This window comes from Neltuma alba, unplaced genomic scaffold (genome assembly GCF_004799145.2).
Source record: "Neltuma alba isolate B1F8T4 unplaced genomic scaffold, ASM479914v2 tig00012199_pilon, whole genome shotgun sequence".
Taxonomy (NCBI): Eukaryota; Viridiplantae; Streptophyta; class Magnoliopsida; order Fabales; family Fabaceae; genus Neltuma; species Neltuma alba.
This window is the reverse complement of record NW_021636739.1, coordinates 13,462-33,405: the sequence shown is the minus strand read 5'-3', so window position 1 is coordinate 33,405 and position 19,944 is coordinate 13,462. Positions and strand designations below refer to the sequence as shown.

At 37.7% G+C, this 19,944-nt stretch overlaps 3 protein-coding genes across 3 annotated transcripts; all 3 read left to right on the top strand.

Annotated features, from left to right (window-relative positions):
• Window positions 1–599: 599 nt before the first annotated feature.
• On the top strand, window positions 600–18,843 carry LOC114724790 (cyclin-J18-like; the record flags this gene model as incomplete). The annotated part of the gene is made up of 8 exons (XM_028911242.1): window positions 600–698; window positions 801–899; window positions 985–1,002; window positions 1,074–1,144; window positions 1,261–1,387; window positions 1,485–1,545; window positions 16,774–16,866; window positions 18,798–18,843. Coding segments are annotated over 8 exons (582 nt in total), but the record flags the coding sequence as incomplete, so codon positions are not given.
• On the top strand, window positions 9,978–12,658 carry LOC114724795 (receptor-like protein kinase FERONIA). Its single transcript, XM_028911246.1, has one exon. The coding sequence runs from the start codon at window positions 10,067–10,069 to the stop codon at window positions 12,653–12,655; it is 2,589 nt and encodes an 862-aa protein (XP_028767079.1). The 5' UTR covers window positions 9,978–10,066; the 3' UTR covers window positions 12,656–12,658.
• On the top strand, window positions 14,743–16,374 carry LOC114724788 (cyclin-J18-like). Its single transcript, XM_028911239.1, has 9 exons — window positions 14,743–14,868; window positions 14,943–15,019; window positions 15,145–15,244; window positions 15,346–15,444; window positions 15,530–15,547; window positions 15,619–15,689; window positions 15,808–15,934; window positions 16,044–16,125; window positions 16,319–16,374. The coding sequence occupies exons 1-9, from the start codon at window positions 14,743–14,745 to the stop codon at window positions 16,372–16,374; spliced, it is 756 nt and encodes a 251-aa protein (XP_028767072.1).
• Window positions 18,844–19,944: the final 1,101 nt, after the last annotated feature.

The following is a 19,944-nucleotide window of genomic DNA, read 5'->3' as shown; positions in this document are numbered from 1 at the left end:
ATGAATTAATAGTTCAAATTTTGCTTTATTCAAATAAAAAATAATATTTTATTTATTCAACTACATTCCTCTAATTTATTTTGTTTACATTAGAGTAACTTATAAATTAAGGACTCAAGGTAGCGTTAATTTTTTTTCTTTTATTTGTATATTAATATATCCGAGTTAACTGCCTTTGTGAACGGACTATGACGCTAGTCGCTAGTTGCTAATGGTTTCCCTTCCCGCTTCTTCCAGCTTTGCTTCCCCAAACTCAGCTCTGTCTATGCCCTCTGCAGATGAGCGTCTTCGCTTGGTTGAGTTCCTTATCCACGCTGCTCAAGTAACCATTCTTTCCCCTCACCCTCCTCTCTTCCTTTTCGGCGTGATTCGTTTCAAATTTTTATTCTCCTGTAGCAACTGGAAGTCGCTCCCATTGTCAAATACTCGGCATTGTCATTGTTCGTTGATCGGTTCTTTATTTCTTTGCGCAGGTGATCTTCCTCTTCCTGTTTCTCACAATTTCGATCACCGCTTTGGATTCTTTTAGTTTTACCCCTTCGTATAGTAATTCCATTCGCTCCTGGATTTTGTTGCATTATACTTGGCGGTTCTGAAGTTTCACGGAAGCTGGTAACACCAGAAGCTGGCTCTTGCGTCCTGTGACAGAGAGCAATTTGCAGTTATTTGGGCTGATTTCTGTGTGGATTTCAAGCAAAGTGCGTTTTTATGCCCTCTTTTTCGTGGATTTTTCCCCCTTTGTAATTGATTTACTGAAAAACTTTAAATTCGTTCTTATAACACTTAATCAAGCTATGCAGACACATGATTCTCATCCGCTTTCTGTGAGATGTTTGAAGTCCTTGGCTAACAATATCATCAAGGACCAACACTTTGCAACTCGAGATTTCCTCGAAGCAGTAAGTTCTTTTTTTAAACTATGAAACTCTCGACTATGAATGATCTACATTTTTGGTGGTTGATAATTGATATTGCTATCTGCAGGAGGTGCTCTTCATGCAGGTATAAATTGAGAAGCCTGCCAGGTATTTTGTTCTCAATTGTTTGGCTAATATGATTTGGTACTTCCAAAGGTGTTGAACTTTGAGATTGGCACAACAAATATTGCATTTTTGTTCCTTGAAGAGCTGTGGGTGCAGATCAAGTGAGTCATATTTACAAGATAGATATTATATACATACATCAGATGCTTTGTTCTATTTGCTAATTCCTTTTTTTTTTTTTTTGGTGGCTTGCTAATTCTCATCCTTTGGAGTGAAGGAGAGTGGCTAAAGTCGGTGATCTCATCAACTTCGAAGCATGTATGGAAATTATGGATCTGCTCTATGAAAAGAAAGAGACATCATTTCTTTACAAGTCTCCTTGCTCTCTCGCGGCATCAATCTTGGTATTTTCTTCGCTGGTTGTTTCCTTATTCCGGTTATTTAACGACATTTACTTTCGTCAAGTTATTCTCTCTTTTCTTTTGTTTTCTTTTGGGGCAGGTTGCATCTTGTTTGATCACAGTCCCAAAACAGAAGTGGGAGTTTCCACTTCTTCCATGGGGTAAGAAAGGTTTATCTAGATGTTGTTGGCTGATTTTGATATAATATATATTATTTTAAATGATTATGATTTAATATTTACGAATGCTCGCCAGTCGCCAGTCTCATTCTTCATTAACGAATGTCCTCATAAGTTACCCTGCTGATAGATGTTTAGAGCAGGGGCTTCCGTTTCGTTGGTCTGGGAATCCTTTGACGTTAGCAACTCCTATACCCTTTAGGGAAGATTCGACTGATTTCATTATTACCGTTGTCCGCCATATAAGTGGTGTATAAACTAGCTTAAAGAGGAGCACGAAAGCATCTTTATCTGTAAAAACCCTCTGCTTGACGCATGTTGGATTTCTGTGGCTCTGATGCCTGATGCCCCTTGAGCAATTCCTGGGTTTTCAATGTCAGGATTTCCCTGATTTCATGTGTGGCTTTGAGATATTTTGACATTTTTGTGGCATTTGGATTACCTAGATTGAATATAGACAGACTCGAACTACCTAGAAACTAACGAAAGCATTTTGTTGGCAGTGAAGTTTGTAACTTCGTATAGAGAAGAGGAGATGATAAAAATTGTGAGGGACGTTCTCAAGCATGTACTCGATCCTTCCTCTGACCTACAAGGTTAGTGAGCCTCGAAAGGATGAATCATTTTGGATGTCTTCAGCTTTAGCTCAGTCAAACCATGACATCTCAATGATTAGGAGTGTTGGAATCTGCCAAGTTAGATTAACGGATCAATGTCCTGGAAGGGACAGATACTCCAAACCAAAACACGTATTAGAGAATACATTGGCCACCTCCCACCATTACTACGAAGTACTTTTGCATTATTATGTCCTTTTTTTTTTGTGGTTGTACCATACGACATGGATACGGATTTGGAGGAGAATACGTAGTAAGTACCGGTTCAATTTTGATTGTCCTTGGCCATTTTCCTTTTTATATTTTTGGTTGAAAGGCCATGGGTATCAGTCTTGAGGCCCAATTACTAATATCCTGGTGGTCAGACTAAACACATTCCTCGATCGGGGCTATTTCAAGTGCTACTAAAGCTTAAACTACAACTGCTATTGGTAAACAGTGTTGGTGTTCATTATTTATTTACTTTATCTTGACTCAGATCCTTCTATGCATCGATGATCAGATTTTAAATTCATTCACCGGATAACGTTTGAAACCAAACCTACTTAATACCGAGACAACCTTCTATAACCTAAAACAGTTCATGGAGTTTCTAATGTCGATTTAATTTGATTTTCCATAGTCTCACCACAATACAAAAACCCCTCTTTCCTCCTTCCGGCCCCATCCTTCCTTCTTCTTGTCGCATATGACACTTTCGTTTGAGCTGTTATTGACCACGAACCCAACATTACATTACAATTCAGACTCCTGTTCAAATCCTTAAAAATTTGATTTTCCATATATATATATATATATATATATTTAACGCTTGTAGACCCCCCTAAGGTTTGAGACTTGAGAGCGACCTCGGGACTCCGAACACAGACGTATATACATCTTGACTTGCGGGACGAATTTTTCTTTTTTAATTATAAGCAACTAATACTCATAATTTTTTACATGATGATGACCCATTTCACAGATTTTATGGATGTACCAAATCGTGCTGATTGTTACCCGTATCTGCTTTTTAATCTTGCTTTTGGGTCTCAAAAAGTGGTTCTTTGAATCGATATCTCGTTAACATTTCTCTCTCAATTCAAGTATTTACATTGTAGATGTAAACCACTAGAATAATTAGCCCACCCGAGATAGAAGAAATGAAGTCCCTACTCTGCAATATGGTATGAGTAATCCACGTGTGACAGACACAAGTTCTAAGTTCTAATTGACAATTGGTTTCTTTGTTATTCTCTTCTGTTCACATATGAACGGCACTCCATAATGATGATCCAAAGAAAGGAAAGTATGTAATAATGAAGCATTTATGAGGTGGAAAGAGAGGGCCAATCAGGTGCGATGATCATTTATTGAATTCCACAAGGAAACTGCTCACTAATTCTAAAAGATAAAGAAGAGGCATAACATCATAGCGGATATGTACTCTTTGCTGTGCGGACATAGAGGATCTTAATCACGTCTTTAAGACTTGTCCTTTAGTTTTCTCAGTGTGGAAGAAAGTTCTCCCAAATAATATGTACATAGATTTTTTTGGGAAAGATATTGTTTACTGGTTAACTTATCAACTACAGCATCCAAACCTAGAGGATTCTTGAAAAATTAGATTTTGCATAACTTGTTGGAAATTATGGGAAGCAAGGAATCACCGTCTCTTTTCTAATGAGAATTATACTGTTAAAAATATTTTCATAAATATTTGTGCTATAGTTAGGCATTCCTTAAAAAGTTTTTCCACTATCAATTTAATCATGAAAATCCTGTTGCTTGTATATCGCCTGACTTTGTATAGTTTATTCTGCAATGAGAACTATCCATTTCATTCAACAACAAAAAAAGAAGGGTGTCCCCGCACCTCGGATCATAATTTATTATATTCGTTCATTCAAACACATAAAACTAAATCTCACATCTTAACCCACGCATTATCAGCAACTAAAATGAGATCTCATAAACAATAGTTGATCGATCGAAAATTACATGATTTAATAATTTTGATGCATGGAAACAAATGAAATGTGATCGAAAGTTTGAGTTGGTTTGTTTCAATTTGAAATATATCAATACGTCTCCTTTAAGATATAGGCACTTTTCCTCGTCCTATATATATTTGTGTGTGTGTGTGTGTGTGTATTGTGACACAGACGTCTATGGTTTGACGAACACACACGCAGCTTTGAACATTTAAATCTTAAGAAACACCCTGTACGTAATTGATGTTTATAAAAAAAAATCGTAATTGATTTATTAATTCCAATTTGCATAAAGCTGCTTAGCATGTCTAGCTCTGACGCACAAAATTAATCAAAATAAATAGTTCATAACACATCTCAATAAGAAAGGGGCCGGTTTCGACCAAGCTAGCTCTGATCAATTAATGAACACTAAATTAAAGAAGTAAAATATATGTTTGTGGCAAAATTGAGATGAAATTCAACAAAGCAATTGAGACAAATAATAAAATAATTATAAAATTCATTAGCTTTCTTTTCTTACTCCTTGGTTTTCTACTTTTTGAAGTATGTGAGAATTTTGCAGCAAAAGAATATGGACTCTCATCATTTATGAAAACAAACTTACGTGAGGCATAAGTGGCCTAGAGTTTTACATAATTGGAGCCCCGTGAAATACAATAAAATAGAGATATATGAAAGGAAAGTTTGCTGTGGGCGAAGAAAGCGATATTCACAAATAATGATGCTCTTGCCTTAATAAACCTTTTTTATTAGTTTACGTGCGGTGATGATTGCTATTTGGTGGGTAATTAAATCTAATGGTACATGTCAACTGCCGAAGCAAGTCCACAATATGATTTGATGCTTTATTGTTCGATATTGTCGGCTAATGATTCCAATATAAGAAGCCCACACACAGCCTTTTTCTTTACTTTTTTTTTTTTAGTTAGTTTTTCACTTTGCATTAATAATTGATATTAATCGCATAGTACCCCACAATCACATGAGTGCAAAATCAATATCCCTTTAATTTCTTTTCAATGAAAAAGTATGTTTTCTTATCTTTTGCCGGTCATAATTTCCTTCACAGTTGATATAATTTTTTGTCTTCCAAGTCTCTGTTCATTTTAATTTTGGTTCCTCATATTCATAAATTTTGGTTTCTTAAATTTCTTTTTATTTAAAATATTGATCCTGATAATTTAATAAAAATTTGGACCATTTTGCTTCTAGAAGGATTAAAACTTATTGTTTGAAATTTAAAGAACCAAAACCAAATATAAATAAAATTAAGAAACTAAAAATTATATTAACCCTTTCTTTAATGTACGTACACTAAACTCATATAAGCTTGTGAACCCTTGCTACGTAAGGCGCCGTTATTTACCTTTATACCACCTATACGGCTGTGAGGAGCCAAGATTTAGGAATGAAGGGGCCGAGATTAAAAAAATTCTCTCCAATTCTTAATATGAGTTTTATTTAATTAATCCGAACAGATTAAGAAAACTATTTAAATTATTTATTTATAAAAAGAATATTTGCTGGTTTTCTTAAAATGCTTTATTAGATTATTTGCATTGAAACTATTTCATAATACAAACTCTCTTAACATGTGCAATTAAAAAAATATTTTAAAAAAAATAAAAATGGGACAAATTAATAAATTAAAGTCTTATATTAGGTTAACTAACTTTTACATTAGGAAGGGAGAGGAGGTAGTACGTATAAATTTCACTAGCAGGCCCTTTCTCCCCCCCTTTTCTGCTTGTGCCTCTCTTTCTCTCTCTAGATCTATCTCTCTCACCCTCAATCATTCACACATGTACACGAACAAAGGTATCTTCTTCTGTCTTCTAGTCATGCGCCACAACAGTGGAGCTGAGATGATTGCAAAACGGAAAACCCAAAATAAATGTTTTTGTGAATTACAATGACCCACGCAATACCAGAAATGCAGAATAAGTATATCAAACAGACGTTCTTTTTAGTGTTTCCTACTCTTTTCATGTATAATTCAATTAATATATTATCACCTTGTTTAAAAAAGAATTCCACATGCATGTAGTATTTTTGCTGCATCCCTCTCTCTCTCTCCTCGTGTTGTTAATTTATGTACAGTGGTAAATTTCACTGTGCTCTGTGCTTGTCCTTGTTCCCCTCTTCTCATAACCCGGAAACTGCTTTGATAGTGTCAGTGGTATCTGTTTCTGTCAAACACTGACTTGCTTTTGTTTTATATGTATATATATATATATATATATGCTTCTTTTGCAGTGGCCATGAGTGGATAGCGTTACTTTGAAGACCCCGATACATCTGTCGCATGTGACCACACATAAACAAACTCAATAATGGCATATAAAAATGGGAACAATGCTCGGCTGTGATTCATACTAAATCAATGGCTAAAATATCTTAATTATTTTTATGAATGCTTTTGAAAGTACGTATAATTTTGAGGTTAAAATATTATATAACTTGCGTCTTGGTCTCTCTTCCCTTTAGCCCTTATCGTGTTCGACTTTTGATTAATTTTTGCCATTTTCTCAACAATATGATGATGAGCTCGTCAGTGCCAATAATTCTGATCGCTCTCACTGTATATATTGATTTTTCGCTCCAGCAAAGAACAGAGCATATTGATCAAAACCCTAAAGCTGTACTGTGTGTATTGTTTGTGGTAGTGATCTGTTATTTGTGTGCGCGACTCAGAATATTTCATATAGCACTTTGTGATTCTTGTGCCTCGTATCAAGAGGATCATGGATGCACCTGGACGAAGTCGGCTTATAAATTAATTACTGTGGGGATGCACTAATCTGCTGGCTCCAACTCATAATTATAATTAACCTTTCATTTGTTGGCTTATGCATGCTCGAATTGATCTATGGTTTAACTTAATCAGAATCACTTATAAGCACATTTTACGTAAGTTGAGATAAAATCTCGTTCACATACTTATCTCAAACCCTAGAATGATATGGACTGCGAGTATTAGATTAGATTACAGCCTGAAAACTGACGAATCTTTTTACCTTTGCCGGTCACAACTTTTCCTCAATGAGTCTGCCTAATTATTGGACTTGCCTGTCTCATATTAAGGCCTTAATTTACAATTTGTCTCATTATGGGGACATCAATTAACTTTTCATCGAAAACAAAAACGTGGTCAATTAACTCCACACTAGCTTATCCCTCTCGTATGCATGTGATGATGTGTGCGGGCGAAAGGTTTTTTTTTTAGGCCATCTATTTAAATAGATATTGTGGTTTATTATTTTTATCATCAAATTATATCTAAAGTCTATTTTGAATTAAATCCAAAATAATTTCTGAGGATATCATGGAATTATATTAACTATTTTGATCCGATTGTTATTACCCAACAACCTTCAAATTTATCGGCCCGGGGGGGGTGCGTGTTAGGGTATTCAACGATCAATTTACGCAACTCTGACTGTGCTTTCTCTTCTTACTCCTCCAGTCAAGTTGAAACCTTAAACGCCACCGCGTGTTGCTGACCCAATTTAGGGTCCTAGAATGTTATGGCCTGGGCGGCTATAAAGTGTAAGGTGTTTTTTTTTTTGAGAAAAAAGATTGCGATGATCTACGAAGCTTCTTGCAATAGTTATTAGTCGAATTGAAAAACTTCCAATTTATCATCCGTACTTTTTTTCACTCGTTATCGTCCTTTTACTTATTAGTCGTTTCCCATACTTTTTCATTTCTCCCAAATCCCCGTATTGTCAATAACCTTTCAACCTAAGACCTGTTTATACTCCCTCTCATTTTAAAAGTATATATATGTATGTATATATATAATCTTTTGATAATTTTGTTTTGATCATTAAGTTAATACTTTATCCACAGTAGTTTGTTATACTACCTCTTATCCTATTTATAATACCCAGTTTGTAGACTATAAACAAGGTATTATAATTAGGACAAAAATAATATTAATTAATTTTTTAATACCTCTTACTAATGTTTCACTGTTTTCTGGCCAATGGAAATGAGTAAATATGGTGAGTTAATTGCAAGAATAATATTTAAAGAAAAGCATCACAAATTTTTTTAAGCATGGATTGCAAATAACGACTAATTTAATTTTTCCCCAGTTGATATTCATAAATCAGCTGGTAAAAAGATCCTATATTTAGATAGGAGAGAGCAATAATCCCATTAATTGTAATTAACATTACCGAAAAGCACAAGTCTTATAAACGTGCACATTATCTTATGCTACTGACCTGACATCAAAAAAGACGAGAGAGAGAGAGAATGAGATTAAGAAAGGACAGAGCTTTGAAATAATCTAAGACCATATATATATATATATATGAGGTGACTAATCAGCGTGAAACAAGTGAATCACATCGATCGAGGTGTCATTAATTTCAAAGTAACAAAGCGTCAAAAGTTCCAAGAGACATTGCAACAACTTTACTGAACCGCCCAAGGGATCATTTATTTGATACTCCTTAATTATATGCTTCCAGGTCCAGCGGATGATTTGTCTGCATGGAATCCTCACAAATTAAAACATATGGCAAGAAGTTGCATAGTAAAGCTGCATAGTAAACAACGTAACCAAGCTCTCTAAATTAGCCTGAAGCTCGATCTATAGTGAAGTAAGCTCGATGGACCCGACCTCCATGATTAATTACTAGCGTGCTGGACTCTAATTTAGAGAAGTGTAATTAAGAAGATGATGATGAGGAGCTGCTCGGGGAAGTTCTTCGGCAATATGCGAAGGAAGTGGAACAGCAGAGTGATAGGGTTTGGGAGGAGAAGGGAGAGTATATTTGGAGAGAAAGGTGGCAAGTTTGTGGTATACACGAGCGATCAAACTCGGTTTGTGATACCCATAGAGTACCTTTGCCACGCCGTCTTCCGAGAGCTGTTGGAGCAGTCTCAAGCCAAATATGGCGACTCTGTTAAGGGCCCCATAACGCTGCCTTGTGATGCAGTGTATATGCGGCACGTCATCCTTCTCATCCAAACAGACCTCCTCATTATTATGCCTTTACGCGCAACTTCACTCACTACTTCCGTACCCACGCCCAGCTCTCTTCCTTCTCATAACCATCTTTAATATTTCTTCCCAGATTTCCATGCGCTCTGTTTGGAATCAGGTTTCTGCATATTCAATCTGTGCACTTGTAAGACCTTGACTTGTTATATAAAACCATATAATTTAAATCTCATAATATAGCAGGATTTCAATTATTGAGAAGAAAAAAAATATAAATTTGAAATACAAAATCAATTAGAGTATTTTATTTAAAATGAAATCCAACACTTTCTAAGAAGAGGAAGTAATATTGAGTTTGACACATCGTTTTTCTTTATACATGTTATCAGTTACTTTCTATAACTTATAATCCATTCCACCTTTCCATCCGGCAGCGATCAGCGAAGCCCAAGTACATATAATTGTGGAGTTAAAATATTATATAACTTGCGTCTTGGTCTGTCTTCCCTTCAGCCCTCACCGTGTTCGACTTCTGATGAATTTTGTTTTCGTAACAGTCCAACGTCTAGACAACGTGGACGGTGCGCGGAAATAAATCTGAACGCCACCCGAAAATTCCTGCACTACACAGGAGTAATCTGATAAACGATAAAAGATTTCTACATCGCTAGCCAGCCCAAGTCAAAGTCAAGCATGCCAACATCTAACTAACCTCTAATAATACAAGAAAGATGCATGTATTAAAGCAGTTGTTGCCCGTCAGTCGCCTTTATTTAAACATTATTAGCAGTGAAAGACGAGGAAAGGAAAAATTAAAGCAGCTTTAACTTGAGAAGGCAAAAGTTAAAGATGCTCTTCCAACCCCCCCCCCCCAATCATTCATCCAATTGACATAGAAATTAAAGCTCCTCTTTTCTAGCTAGCAACTCCTCAACTCTGCAATCGCAACAACCATGGTGTTGAGCTTGAGAAAGATTGAAGAACCAAGCGTCTTCTTCTCTCTGGTCATCTTCTTGTTTCACTCTCAACATCTCTTCACCATTCCGGTCACTTCCTTCGCTCCTGCAGAGAGGTTTTCCATTAACTGTGGCTCCCCATCAGGCAATTCATACACTACTTCAGGTGGCAGAAAATGGCAACCAGATGACAATTCCAAACTAGTTTCCCTCGGTCAAAACAGCCGGACCTCAATCGCTCAGGTTTCTCCTCCACCGGAGCAAGTTCCTTATGCCACGGCTCGCCTGTCTCGTTCTGAATTCACCTACTCCTTTGAGGTCCCCGAAGGCCAAAAGTTTGTTCGCCTCTTCTTTTACCCAGCTGCATATGACAATTTTGATCGTTCCAATGCTCTCTTCTCCGTTAAAGCAGGCCACCACACCCTTCTTAAGGACTTCAACGCTTCACTCACTGCTGATAACGACGATGATCCTGGGCAAAAAGTGTTCAGAGAGTACTGTGTTAACGTGGAACCTGGTCACAGGCTGAACATCACGTTCACTCCAAGTAGCACCAACCATCCAGACGCCTACGCGTTTATTAATGGGATTGAGGTTGTGGCCATACCGACCAATCTTTATTACAAAAAAGCTGGTGACCCAGCGTTGCAGCTGGTTAATGACGAGAATAATCGGATTCGAGTTGATAACAACACTGCTCTGGAGATGGTGTACAGAATCAATGTCGGAAAGGATGAGATTCCAGCTGAGCAAGACACTACTGGTTTGCTTCGAGACTGGCATGGCGTAACTGGCTATGGCTATGCGGTGATGCAAACCTTGCAAGATCTAGAAGATAATGATTTTGATGCAGAGCCGAGGTACCCAAAAGATCTTCTCAAAGACGCAGCACCTAAGGATGTCTATTTAACTGCAAAGACCTCTAAAGATACAATGACTTGGGAGTTTAAAGTGGACTCCATGTTTGCTTATATGATCAGACTGCACTTCTGTGAGTTGGACCCGAGAGTCCAGAAGGGAGAAAGAGTTTTTCAGATACTCATAGCTGACACTCTGGCTGAGCCTCAGATCGATGTGCTTGGTTTGCGGGAAGACAGCCGAGTTCCTCTTTATAGGGACTATGCTGTTTCGTTGAAGCAAGGAAACTTGAAGAGTAGTCAGAACATTTCAATCAAGTTGCAGAGGCTCTCAAAAAGCAAGTACGATGTCCTATTGAATGGAATTGAAGTTTTCAAGATCAGTGATCCTAGTGACAAACCCAACCCAGGCCCAACATCTTCACCAACCAAACCATCAAAACTCTCGAAGAAAAAAACAGAAACTCCCATGGTGATTGCCTCAGCGTGTGCAGCTTTAGGTGTTATTATTGCACTATCTGTCATCTGTTTCTTTGTATGTCGGCGAAGGACCAGAAATTCAGGGGACGGGACAGCTGAGAAATCATTAGATTTGTGCCGTAACTTTTCCATCGCAGAGATCAGAGCTGCTACCGACAACTTCGATGGTAATTCAATAATTGGTCAGGGAGGATTTGGTGTAGTCTATAAAGGACACATTAACAACGGGAAGACATCAACACCCGTAGCCATCAAACGGCTTAAAGCAGAATCAGACCAAGGGGCCGATGAGTTCGAGACAGAGATCAAGATGCTGTCCCAGTTTCGCCATCCTTACTTGGTTGATCTTATTGGCTACTGCAACGATGACAAGGAGATGATCCTGGTTTATGAATTCATGGCCCGCGGCACCCTCAGAGATCATCTTAACGAACCGGCTAACCAGCCACTTTCATGGAAGCAAAGGCTGGAGATCTGCATCGGAGCAGCAAATGCACTGCTCTATCTTCACACCAACACTGGTGAGAACAAGCGAAGTGTGATCCACCGTGATGTGAAGAGTGCAAACATTTTGTTAGACGAGAATTGGAAAGCAAAGGTTTCAGATTTCGGATTGTCCAGGATTGGGCCGAATGGCTTGTCCAGGTCACATGTGACCACACTCGTCAAAGGCAGCGTCGGGTACATAGACCCAGAATACTACGAGAGTCAACAGCTGACCACAAAATCTGATGTTTACTCTTTTGGTGTGGTTTTACTTGAGGCTTTGTGCGGAAAGCCACATATATTTCGAAACGAGGAGAAGCACCAGGTACACCTGGTGGAGTGGGTTAAGAAATGCTATGAAAAAGGGGAGATCGGCGAGGTCGTTGATCCATTTTTGAAGGGGGTCATAACACCCCAGTGTTTGAACAGGTTCGTTCAAATAGCATTGGCTTGTCTGCGTGATAATGGGAAGCTTCGGCCGCCCATGAGAGATGTTGTGAGGGGCTTAGAGTCCACGTTGAGGATGCAGGGGAGCATGGAGGTTGAGATCCTGAGAGATGATGGAAAGGCAAACAAAGAGAACAGACCAACAGTGACCCAATTTAGAAAAGATGAAGAAAGTGGAGTACAGTTCTCGACTTCAAGTGGATCCACCACAACTGAATCCAAGTGCAGCAGTAAGGTCACCGTCACCAGTAGTGAGGAGGAGCAAGCCTTGGTTCCTACAGTGTTCTCTGAGCTTGCGCATCCAACAGCACGCTAACATGGAACAAATAAGTAACTGCAAATGGAAATTCAGTGCTTGTGTCTAATGCATGAGATTACACTATTAGGTAGATAGTTCAATTGACTCATGGATTCTGCATTGGGATCCATCCAACAAGTCAAATATACTATGAATAGAGTTCCTCTTTCGGACCCTTCGCTTGCCTCTGCTAATAGTTTTAATGCTTATAAGTATCACAGTTTCGAGATCAATCGTGCATTTGATTCGTAATATAAGAAATATGATGACTAAAGAGATGAGGAAAAGGCCTATCCTAAAGACATGGTGGCAGCTCGTAAAAGTACATCCACAAAATGCATCATGTGATTTCCCTTAGTGGTTTCATATCGTACATCACTATCCACATTGCAATTGGACACACTTCTCTTCGTTTTGTTTATCTCTCTTACAATTTCTTGAAATCAAATTATTGACCATAACAGACAATGCTCCCTCCTGTTGTGGGTCAGCCTCACGTCAATATGTGCTATCAGAGGTGGACAGGATCACAGTTTCAATATGCAAGACAGAGTAATCAAGTCATAGAATGAAGAAGCCATTTCTTTAGCACCGACATTTCTCCAAATCAACCGGCCTCCTTCAACATAGCCACGGCTGAATTTAAACTCCATATTGATATGTACTGGTTGCTAATAAAAAAGAAATGACGAGGATGGGGGACGCAGAAAGAACTTAGGTCATTACAAGATGTTGATGCTATAATTCTCATTAACATACAAGAAAGCAAGAAAAGATGAAGATCAGAGCCTCTTAAAAACTTCGGCCATCAAGCAAGGGTTAGCTTGCTGAAACTCTATTAACTGCTGCAGGGAAAAATAGCCGTTGCCATCTTTGTCGATCTCCGCCATTCGACTGTGGATTTCTTCGGGCGAAGTTGCCCCTAAGGCTTTGAGAGCTTCCTCAAACTCTGCCAGTGATATTTTCCCGTCATTATTCACATCGAAACGCTTGAACACTCGTTCACATTCTGCACAAATATTCGATGCGTCATCGGCCATTGTATAATTTTGTTATCTGCAGCCTGTTAGTTCATAAATTCTTGATTGCACAAGATTTCAAGCATGGACTCATATAGTTAACGCATCCACGACAAAGAGGAAGTGCCTCTTGACTCGGTCTTCTCCCGTCATGATCGGATCTCATATGAAGTTTCCATGAACAGGCAAGAAAATTCGTGGCCAGGTCTATATCTGGTCAATAATTGCCTTTTCTTGGCGTATGCGGAGTATCCAAATTAAAGCAAATCCTTGTTATTGTGATTTTACCGTTTATTAATTACGCGGCATTAAAATATATATATATACTCCTCCGATCCTTAATATAGGACCCAATTCTTGAGTTGGTTTTGGTTCTAAGTATAAAACCAATTTATCATATTTATCAATTTTCTCTAAATTACCCCTATGAATACTCCTTCAACTATAATCAAGTAGAAGAGGGAGAAGGGGTATTAAGAAAGATAATTATGGTATTTTAGGAAAAATGTGTCACATTTCTTATAATTAACTAACTTACCTAACTTCCTTAATCTAATCAAATTAGTTAAATAGATCTTATATTAAAGACCGGAAGAGTATATATATATATATATAAAAGTACATGTCAATTTTTAAAAATTTAGCTTGTATCATTGAGTGTGCGCAATTTTCTTCTTCATAGAATTTCCATCTTTTGTATGACATTTTTCACCTCAATTTCAGATTATAGGAATAAAACATTACTCATCATATGATTGTATATTTAATAATAATATTTTTAAAAAGTGCCTAGAACTTTGCAAGGGTGAATTCTATCTATCACAATCATTTCTAATCTCACTGATACATGAATTAATAGTTCAAATTTTGCTTTATTAAAATAAAAACATAATATTTTATTAAAAATTAATTTTTAAATTCTTATACTTTAGATCAATTTCAGTTAGATTCCTGCAATTTATTTTGTTTAAATTAGAGTGACTTATAAACTAAGGACTCAGGTAGTATTAATTTTTTTTCTTTTATTTGTATATTAATAAATCCGAGCTAAATCCAACTACAATTGACCGCCTATATGAACGCACAATGACGCCAGTTGCTGTGGTTTCCCTTCCCGCTTCTTCCTGCTTTGCTTCCCCAAACCCAGCTCTGTCTATGCCCTCTGCAGATGAGCGTCTTCGCTTGGTTGAGTTCCTTATCCACTCTGCTCAAGTAACCATTCTTTCCCCTCACCCTCCTCTCTTCCTTTTCGGTGTGATTCGTTTCAAATTTTTATTCTCCTGTAGCAACTGGAAGTCGCTCCCATTGTCAAATACTCGGCATTGTCATTGTTCGTTGATCGGTTCTTTATTTCTTTGCGCAGGTGATCTTCCTCTTCCTGTTTCTCACAATTTCGATCACCGCTTTGGATTCTTTTAGTTTTACCCCTTCGTATAGTAATTCCATTCGCTCCTTGATTTTGTTACATTATACTTGGCGGTTCTGAAGTTTCATGGAAGCTGGTAACACCAGAAGCTGGCTCTTGCGTCCTGTGACAGAGAGCAATTTGCAGTTATTTGGGCTGATTTCTGTGTGGATTTCAAGCAAAGTGCGTTTTTACGCCCTCTCTTAGTGGATTTTTTTTTCCCTTCGTAATTAATTTACTGTAAACTTTAAATTCGTTTTATAACACTAAGTCAAGCTATGCAGACACATGATTCTCATCCGCTTTCTGTGAGATGTTTGAAGTCCTTGGCTAACAATATCATCAAGGACCAACACTTTGCCACTCGAGATTTCCTCGAAGCAGTAAGTTCTTTCTTTAAACTATGAAACTCCCGACTATGAATGATCTACATTTTTGGTGGTTGATAACTGATATTGATATCTGCAGGAGGTGCTCTTCATGCAGGTATAAATTGAGAAACCTGCCAGGTATTTTGTTCTGAATTGTTTGGCTAATATGATTTGGCACTTCCAAAGGTGTTGAACTTTGAGATTGGCACAACAAATATTGCATTTTTGTTCCTTGAAGAGCTGTGGGTGCAGATCAAGTGAGTCACATTTACAAGATAGATATTATATACGTACATCAGATGTTTTGTTCTATTTGCTAATTCCTTTTCTTTCTTTTTTTTGGTGGCTTGCTAATTCTCATCTTTTGGAGTGAAGGAGAGTGGCCAAAGTTGGTGATCTCATCAACTTCGAAGCATGTATGGAAATTATGGATCTTCTCTATGAAAAGAAGAAGACATCATTTCTTTACAAGTCTCCTTGCTCTCTCGCGGCATCAATCTTGGTATCTTCTTCGTTGGTTATTTCCTTATTCCAGTTATTTAACGACATTTACTTTCGGCAAGTTATTCTCTCTTTTCTTTTCCTTTTTATTTTGTTTTCTTTTGGGGCAGGTTGCGTCTTATTTGATCACAGTCCCAAAGCAGAAGTGGGAGTTTCCACTTCTTCCATGGGGTAAGAAAGGTTTATCTAGATGTTGTTGGCTGATTTTGACAAAATATATATTATTTTAAATGATTATCATTTAATATTTACGAATGCTCCCCAGTCTCATTCTTCATGAACGAATGTCCTTATAAGTTACCCTACTGATAGATGTTTAGAGAAGGGGCTTCCTTTTCGTTTGGTCTGGGAATCCTTTGATGTTAGCAACTTCTATATCCTTTAGGGAAGATTCGACTGATTTCAATATTGGCTGTTGTCCCTCATATAAGTGGTGTATAAACTAGCTTAGAGAGGAGTAGAAAAGCATCTTTACCTGTAAAAACCCTCTGCTTGACGCATGTTGCATTTCTGTGGCTCTGATGCCCGATGCCCCTTGAGCAATTCCCGGGTCTTCAATTTTAGGATTTCCCTGATTTCATCTGTCGCTTTGAGATATTTTGACGTCTTAGTGGCATTTGGATTACTGTTATTTTCTTCACATTGTTCTTAGTTCTATGAGAATCCCCTGCTTGTTACTTTCACATCTAACAAACCATATCCTCTGATATTTTGAGGGCTGAATTCGAAGTAAAATAAAACTAGATTGTTAATTTGTTCTTTGTTTTTTGAACATAATTTATGGACTTACATAGACAGACTCCAACTACCTGGAAACTAACGAAAGCATTCTGTTGGCAGCGAAGTTTGTAACTTCGTATACAGAAGAGGAGATCATAAAAATTGTGAGGGACATTCTCAAGCATGTACTCGATCCTTCCTCTGACCTACAAGGTTAGTGAGCCTCAAAAGGTTGAATCATTTTGGATGTCTTCAACTTTAGCTCAGTCAAACCATGATATATCAATGATTAGTAGTGTTGGAATCTGCCAAGTTAGATTAACGGATCAATGGCCTAAAAGGGACAGATACTCCAAACCAAAACACGTATTAGAGAATACATTGGCCACCTCCCACCATTACTGCAAAGTACTTTTGGCATTATTATGTCTTTTTTTTTTCGGTGGTTGTACCATACGACTTGGATACGGATTTGGAGGGGAATACGTAGCAAGTACCGGCTCAATTTTTTTTTTTGGGGTACAATTGAGGGCTAAGCCCAAAAGGAAACTAGCTACTTACAGCATTATGGCACCTGGACTTAGACTCCACCAAAGCCTTCAGATTCGCTGGCCAACTATCAAATCAATAAGATTGGGATAAACCCATTTTAGCCATAGCATCCGCAACCCTGTTGCAATCTCGCGGAATATATGTTAACTGGACCTCCAAATTAAGATTCAGCATCTCACGGATCCTGATGAACATTAAGCTGCAATTATCATTCCTTTCCTTACTGCTCAGTTGCGTAATCAAAGTCTTGGAGTCTGATTCAAGTAACACGCATTGGAATCCAAAACCCCAAGCCGGATTCAAGCCTTTATATATTGCCCATTCCTCAGCTTCTAAAACACTACAAAAGCCAATTTCCTGGCAAAATCCAGCAATCCAAGCACCAGTTTTACCTCTAATAAGAGTGCCGGTTCAATTTTGATTGTCCTTGGCCAATTTCCTTTTTATATTTTTGCTTGAAAGGCCATGGGTAACAGTCTTGAGGCCCAATTACTAATATATTGGTGGTCACACTAAGCACATTCCTCGATCGGAGCTATTTCCTGAGAGTCTGGCGAAAGAAGCTGCTAAAGCTTGAATTCCAAATGCTATTTGTAAACAGTGCTGGTGTTCATTATTTATTTACTTTATCTTGACTCAGATCAGATCCTTCTATGTATCCATGATCGAATTTTAAATTCATTCACCAGATAACGTTTGAAACCAAACCAGCTTAACACCGAGACAACCTTCTATGACTTAAAACAGTTCATAGAGTTCTAATGCCGATTTAATTTGCTGAAAATTGAGCCGTTTTGCTTATCTTTTGGAAAAAAGCAGGATACTTTGATGATTAGTGTTATGAAAAGTTGAAAAGACACTTTTAGTTATTATTATTTTTAATAATAAAGAAAGAAAGAAGTGTGGTCATGGGTAAATTAAATGTACAGCCATGTATGCTGACTATTTGACCCATTTCCTGTACAAACACAAATAGTGAATGAAGGGGGTGGTCCAAAAGAGGCACTGTTGATGACAATGATCTGATCCTTTGAAATTGAGTGCCAATCTAAAATGCCTCTGGCTGTGCGGTAGTGTGTGTGTTTTGATTCCCCTGTCGGTGGCCTATCTCAGAGTCTCACCACAATACAAAAGCCCCTCTTTCCTCCTTCAGGCCTCATCCTTCCTTCCTTCTTGTTCCCCGTGCCACTTTCGTTTGAGCTGTCATTGACCACGAACCCAACATTACAATACAATTCAAACTCCGATTTCAATCCGGTCAACAAAAAAAAAAACTCCGATTTCAATCCTTAAAAATTTCATTTCAATATATATATATAAATATATAACACTTGTAGACCCCCAAGGGTTGAGACTTGAGAGCGACCTGTGGACCCCAAATACAGACGTATATATCTTGATTTGCGAGACTAATTTTAATTATAAGCCACTAATACTCATGATTTTTTACATGATGATGTCCCATTTCACAGATTTTTTGGATACCAAATCATGCTGATTGCTACAAGTATCTACATTTTAATCTTGCTTTTGGGTCTCAAAAAGTGGTTGGTTAAATCGATATCTCGTTAACATTTCTCTCTCAATTCAAGGATTTACATTGTAGATGTAAGCAACTAGAATAATTAGCCCACCCGAGATAGAAGAAATGAAGTCACTACTCTGCAATATGGTATGAGCAATCCACGTGTGACAGACCCAACTTCTGAGTTCTAATTGACAATTGGTTTCTTTGTTATTCTCTTCTGTTCACATATGAACAGCACTCCACAACGATGATCCAAAGAAAGGAAAGCATGTAATAATGAAGCATTTATGAGGGGGAAAGAGAGGGCCAATCAGGTGCGATGATCATTTATTAAAGCAGAAGGCGGTCCCTTAATTCCGAACTCATCTCTTCCTCTTTTGCTTACTGCAATTGCCACTTACCATACACAACCAAACCTACCCGCTATCCCTGTTTTCGCCAATGCTTTTATTTTTTTATACTATATACTCCTTGGCTCCTACTTATATCTCACTCGAATTAAAGAAAACCAAAATTTTAATTTACTCCGTCTTGAAATTTAATATTTTGTTGACGTTATTCCTGTTTAATAGGAATTTTACACTCCTATTAATAATAAATAAAATGTACAATTATATGTGACTTATAGATGGAACCAAAAAAAAAAAAACACATTTTTTGTCCCTTGTAAATAAGATTAAAGGAGTAACCTAACAAACCCTGTCATGCTTTCCTCTTTTGCTTCACCTCACGCCTTAGACTTAAAGATCCTATGCCATCTCATTTTCAGTCGCAAGAGAACAAGAGTGAGGGATCGGAGCTAACGATAGTACATATTCAAAAGTTTTCTCCAAATGCTGCGTGGGGTTGCTCGCCCCACATCGGCACTAATGATAGAAGCCATTTTGCTGATAAACGACATCCTTCTTCCGAATTCGTTGTTTTGAAATTTCAACAGCTGTTCCCACCACCATCTTCTTTCTCACCAACCCAAATATATATCTCAGTTACATATGACTCTCCTGTACGTTCAACTATTTTCATTTGACATTAGTAGCTGGTAAAGTGGTCCGAATTTAATCTGATCATGGAGTTACATCCATGGGGAACCGAGTTCACTGCCTGTTTTCCAGATCTTGCAAATGTGCCGAGGATAATTAACTGTTGAAAATTCACTGAATAATGAGTGGAATTATTAATGAGATGGACCCATTCGTGCATTAAGAGGAGAG

Excerpts from the sequence above, each read along its gene's own strand:
- LOC114724795 (XM_028911246.1), top strand. The coding sequence starts at position 10,067 with ATGGTGTTGAGCTTGAGAAAGATTGAAGAACCAAGCGTCTTCTTCTCT.
- LOC114724788 (XM_028911239.1), top strand. The coding sequence starts at position 14,743 with ATGACGCCAGTTGCTGTGGTTTCCCTTCCCGCTTCTTCCTGCTTTGCT. Across the intron at positions 15,935-16,043 it reads CTCTCGCGGCATCAATCTTG|GTTGCGTCTTATTTGATCAC; the intron begins GTATCTTCTTCG and ends CTTTTGGGGCAG. Across the intron at positions 16,126-16,318 it reads TAAGAAAGGTTTATCTAGAT|GGAAGATTCGACTGATTTCA; the intron begins GTTGTTGGCTGA and ends TATATCCTTTAG.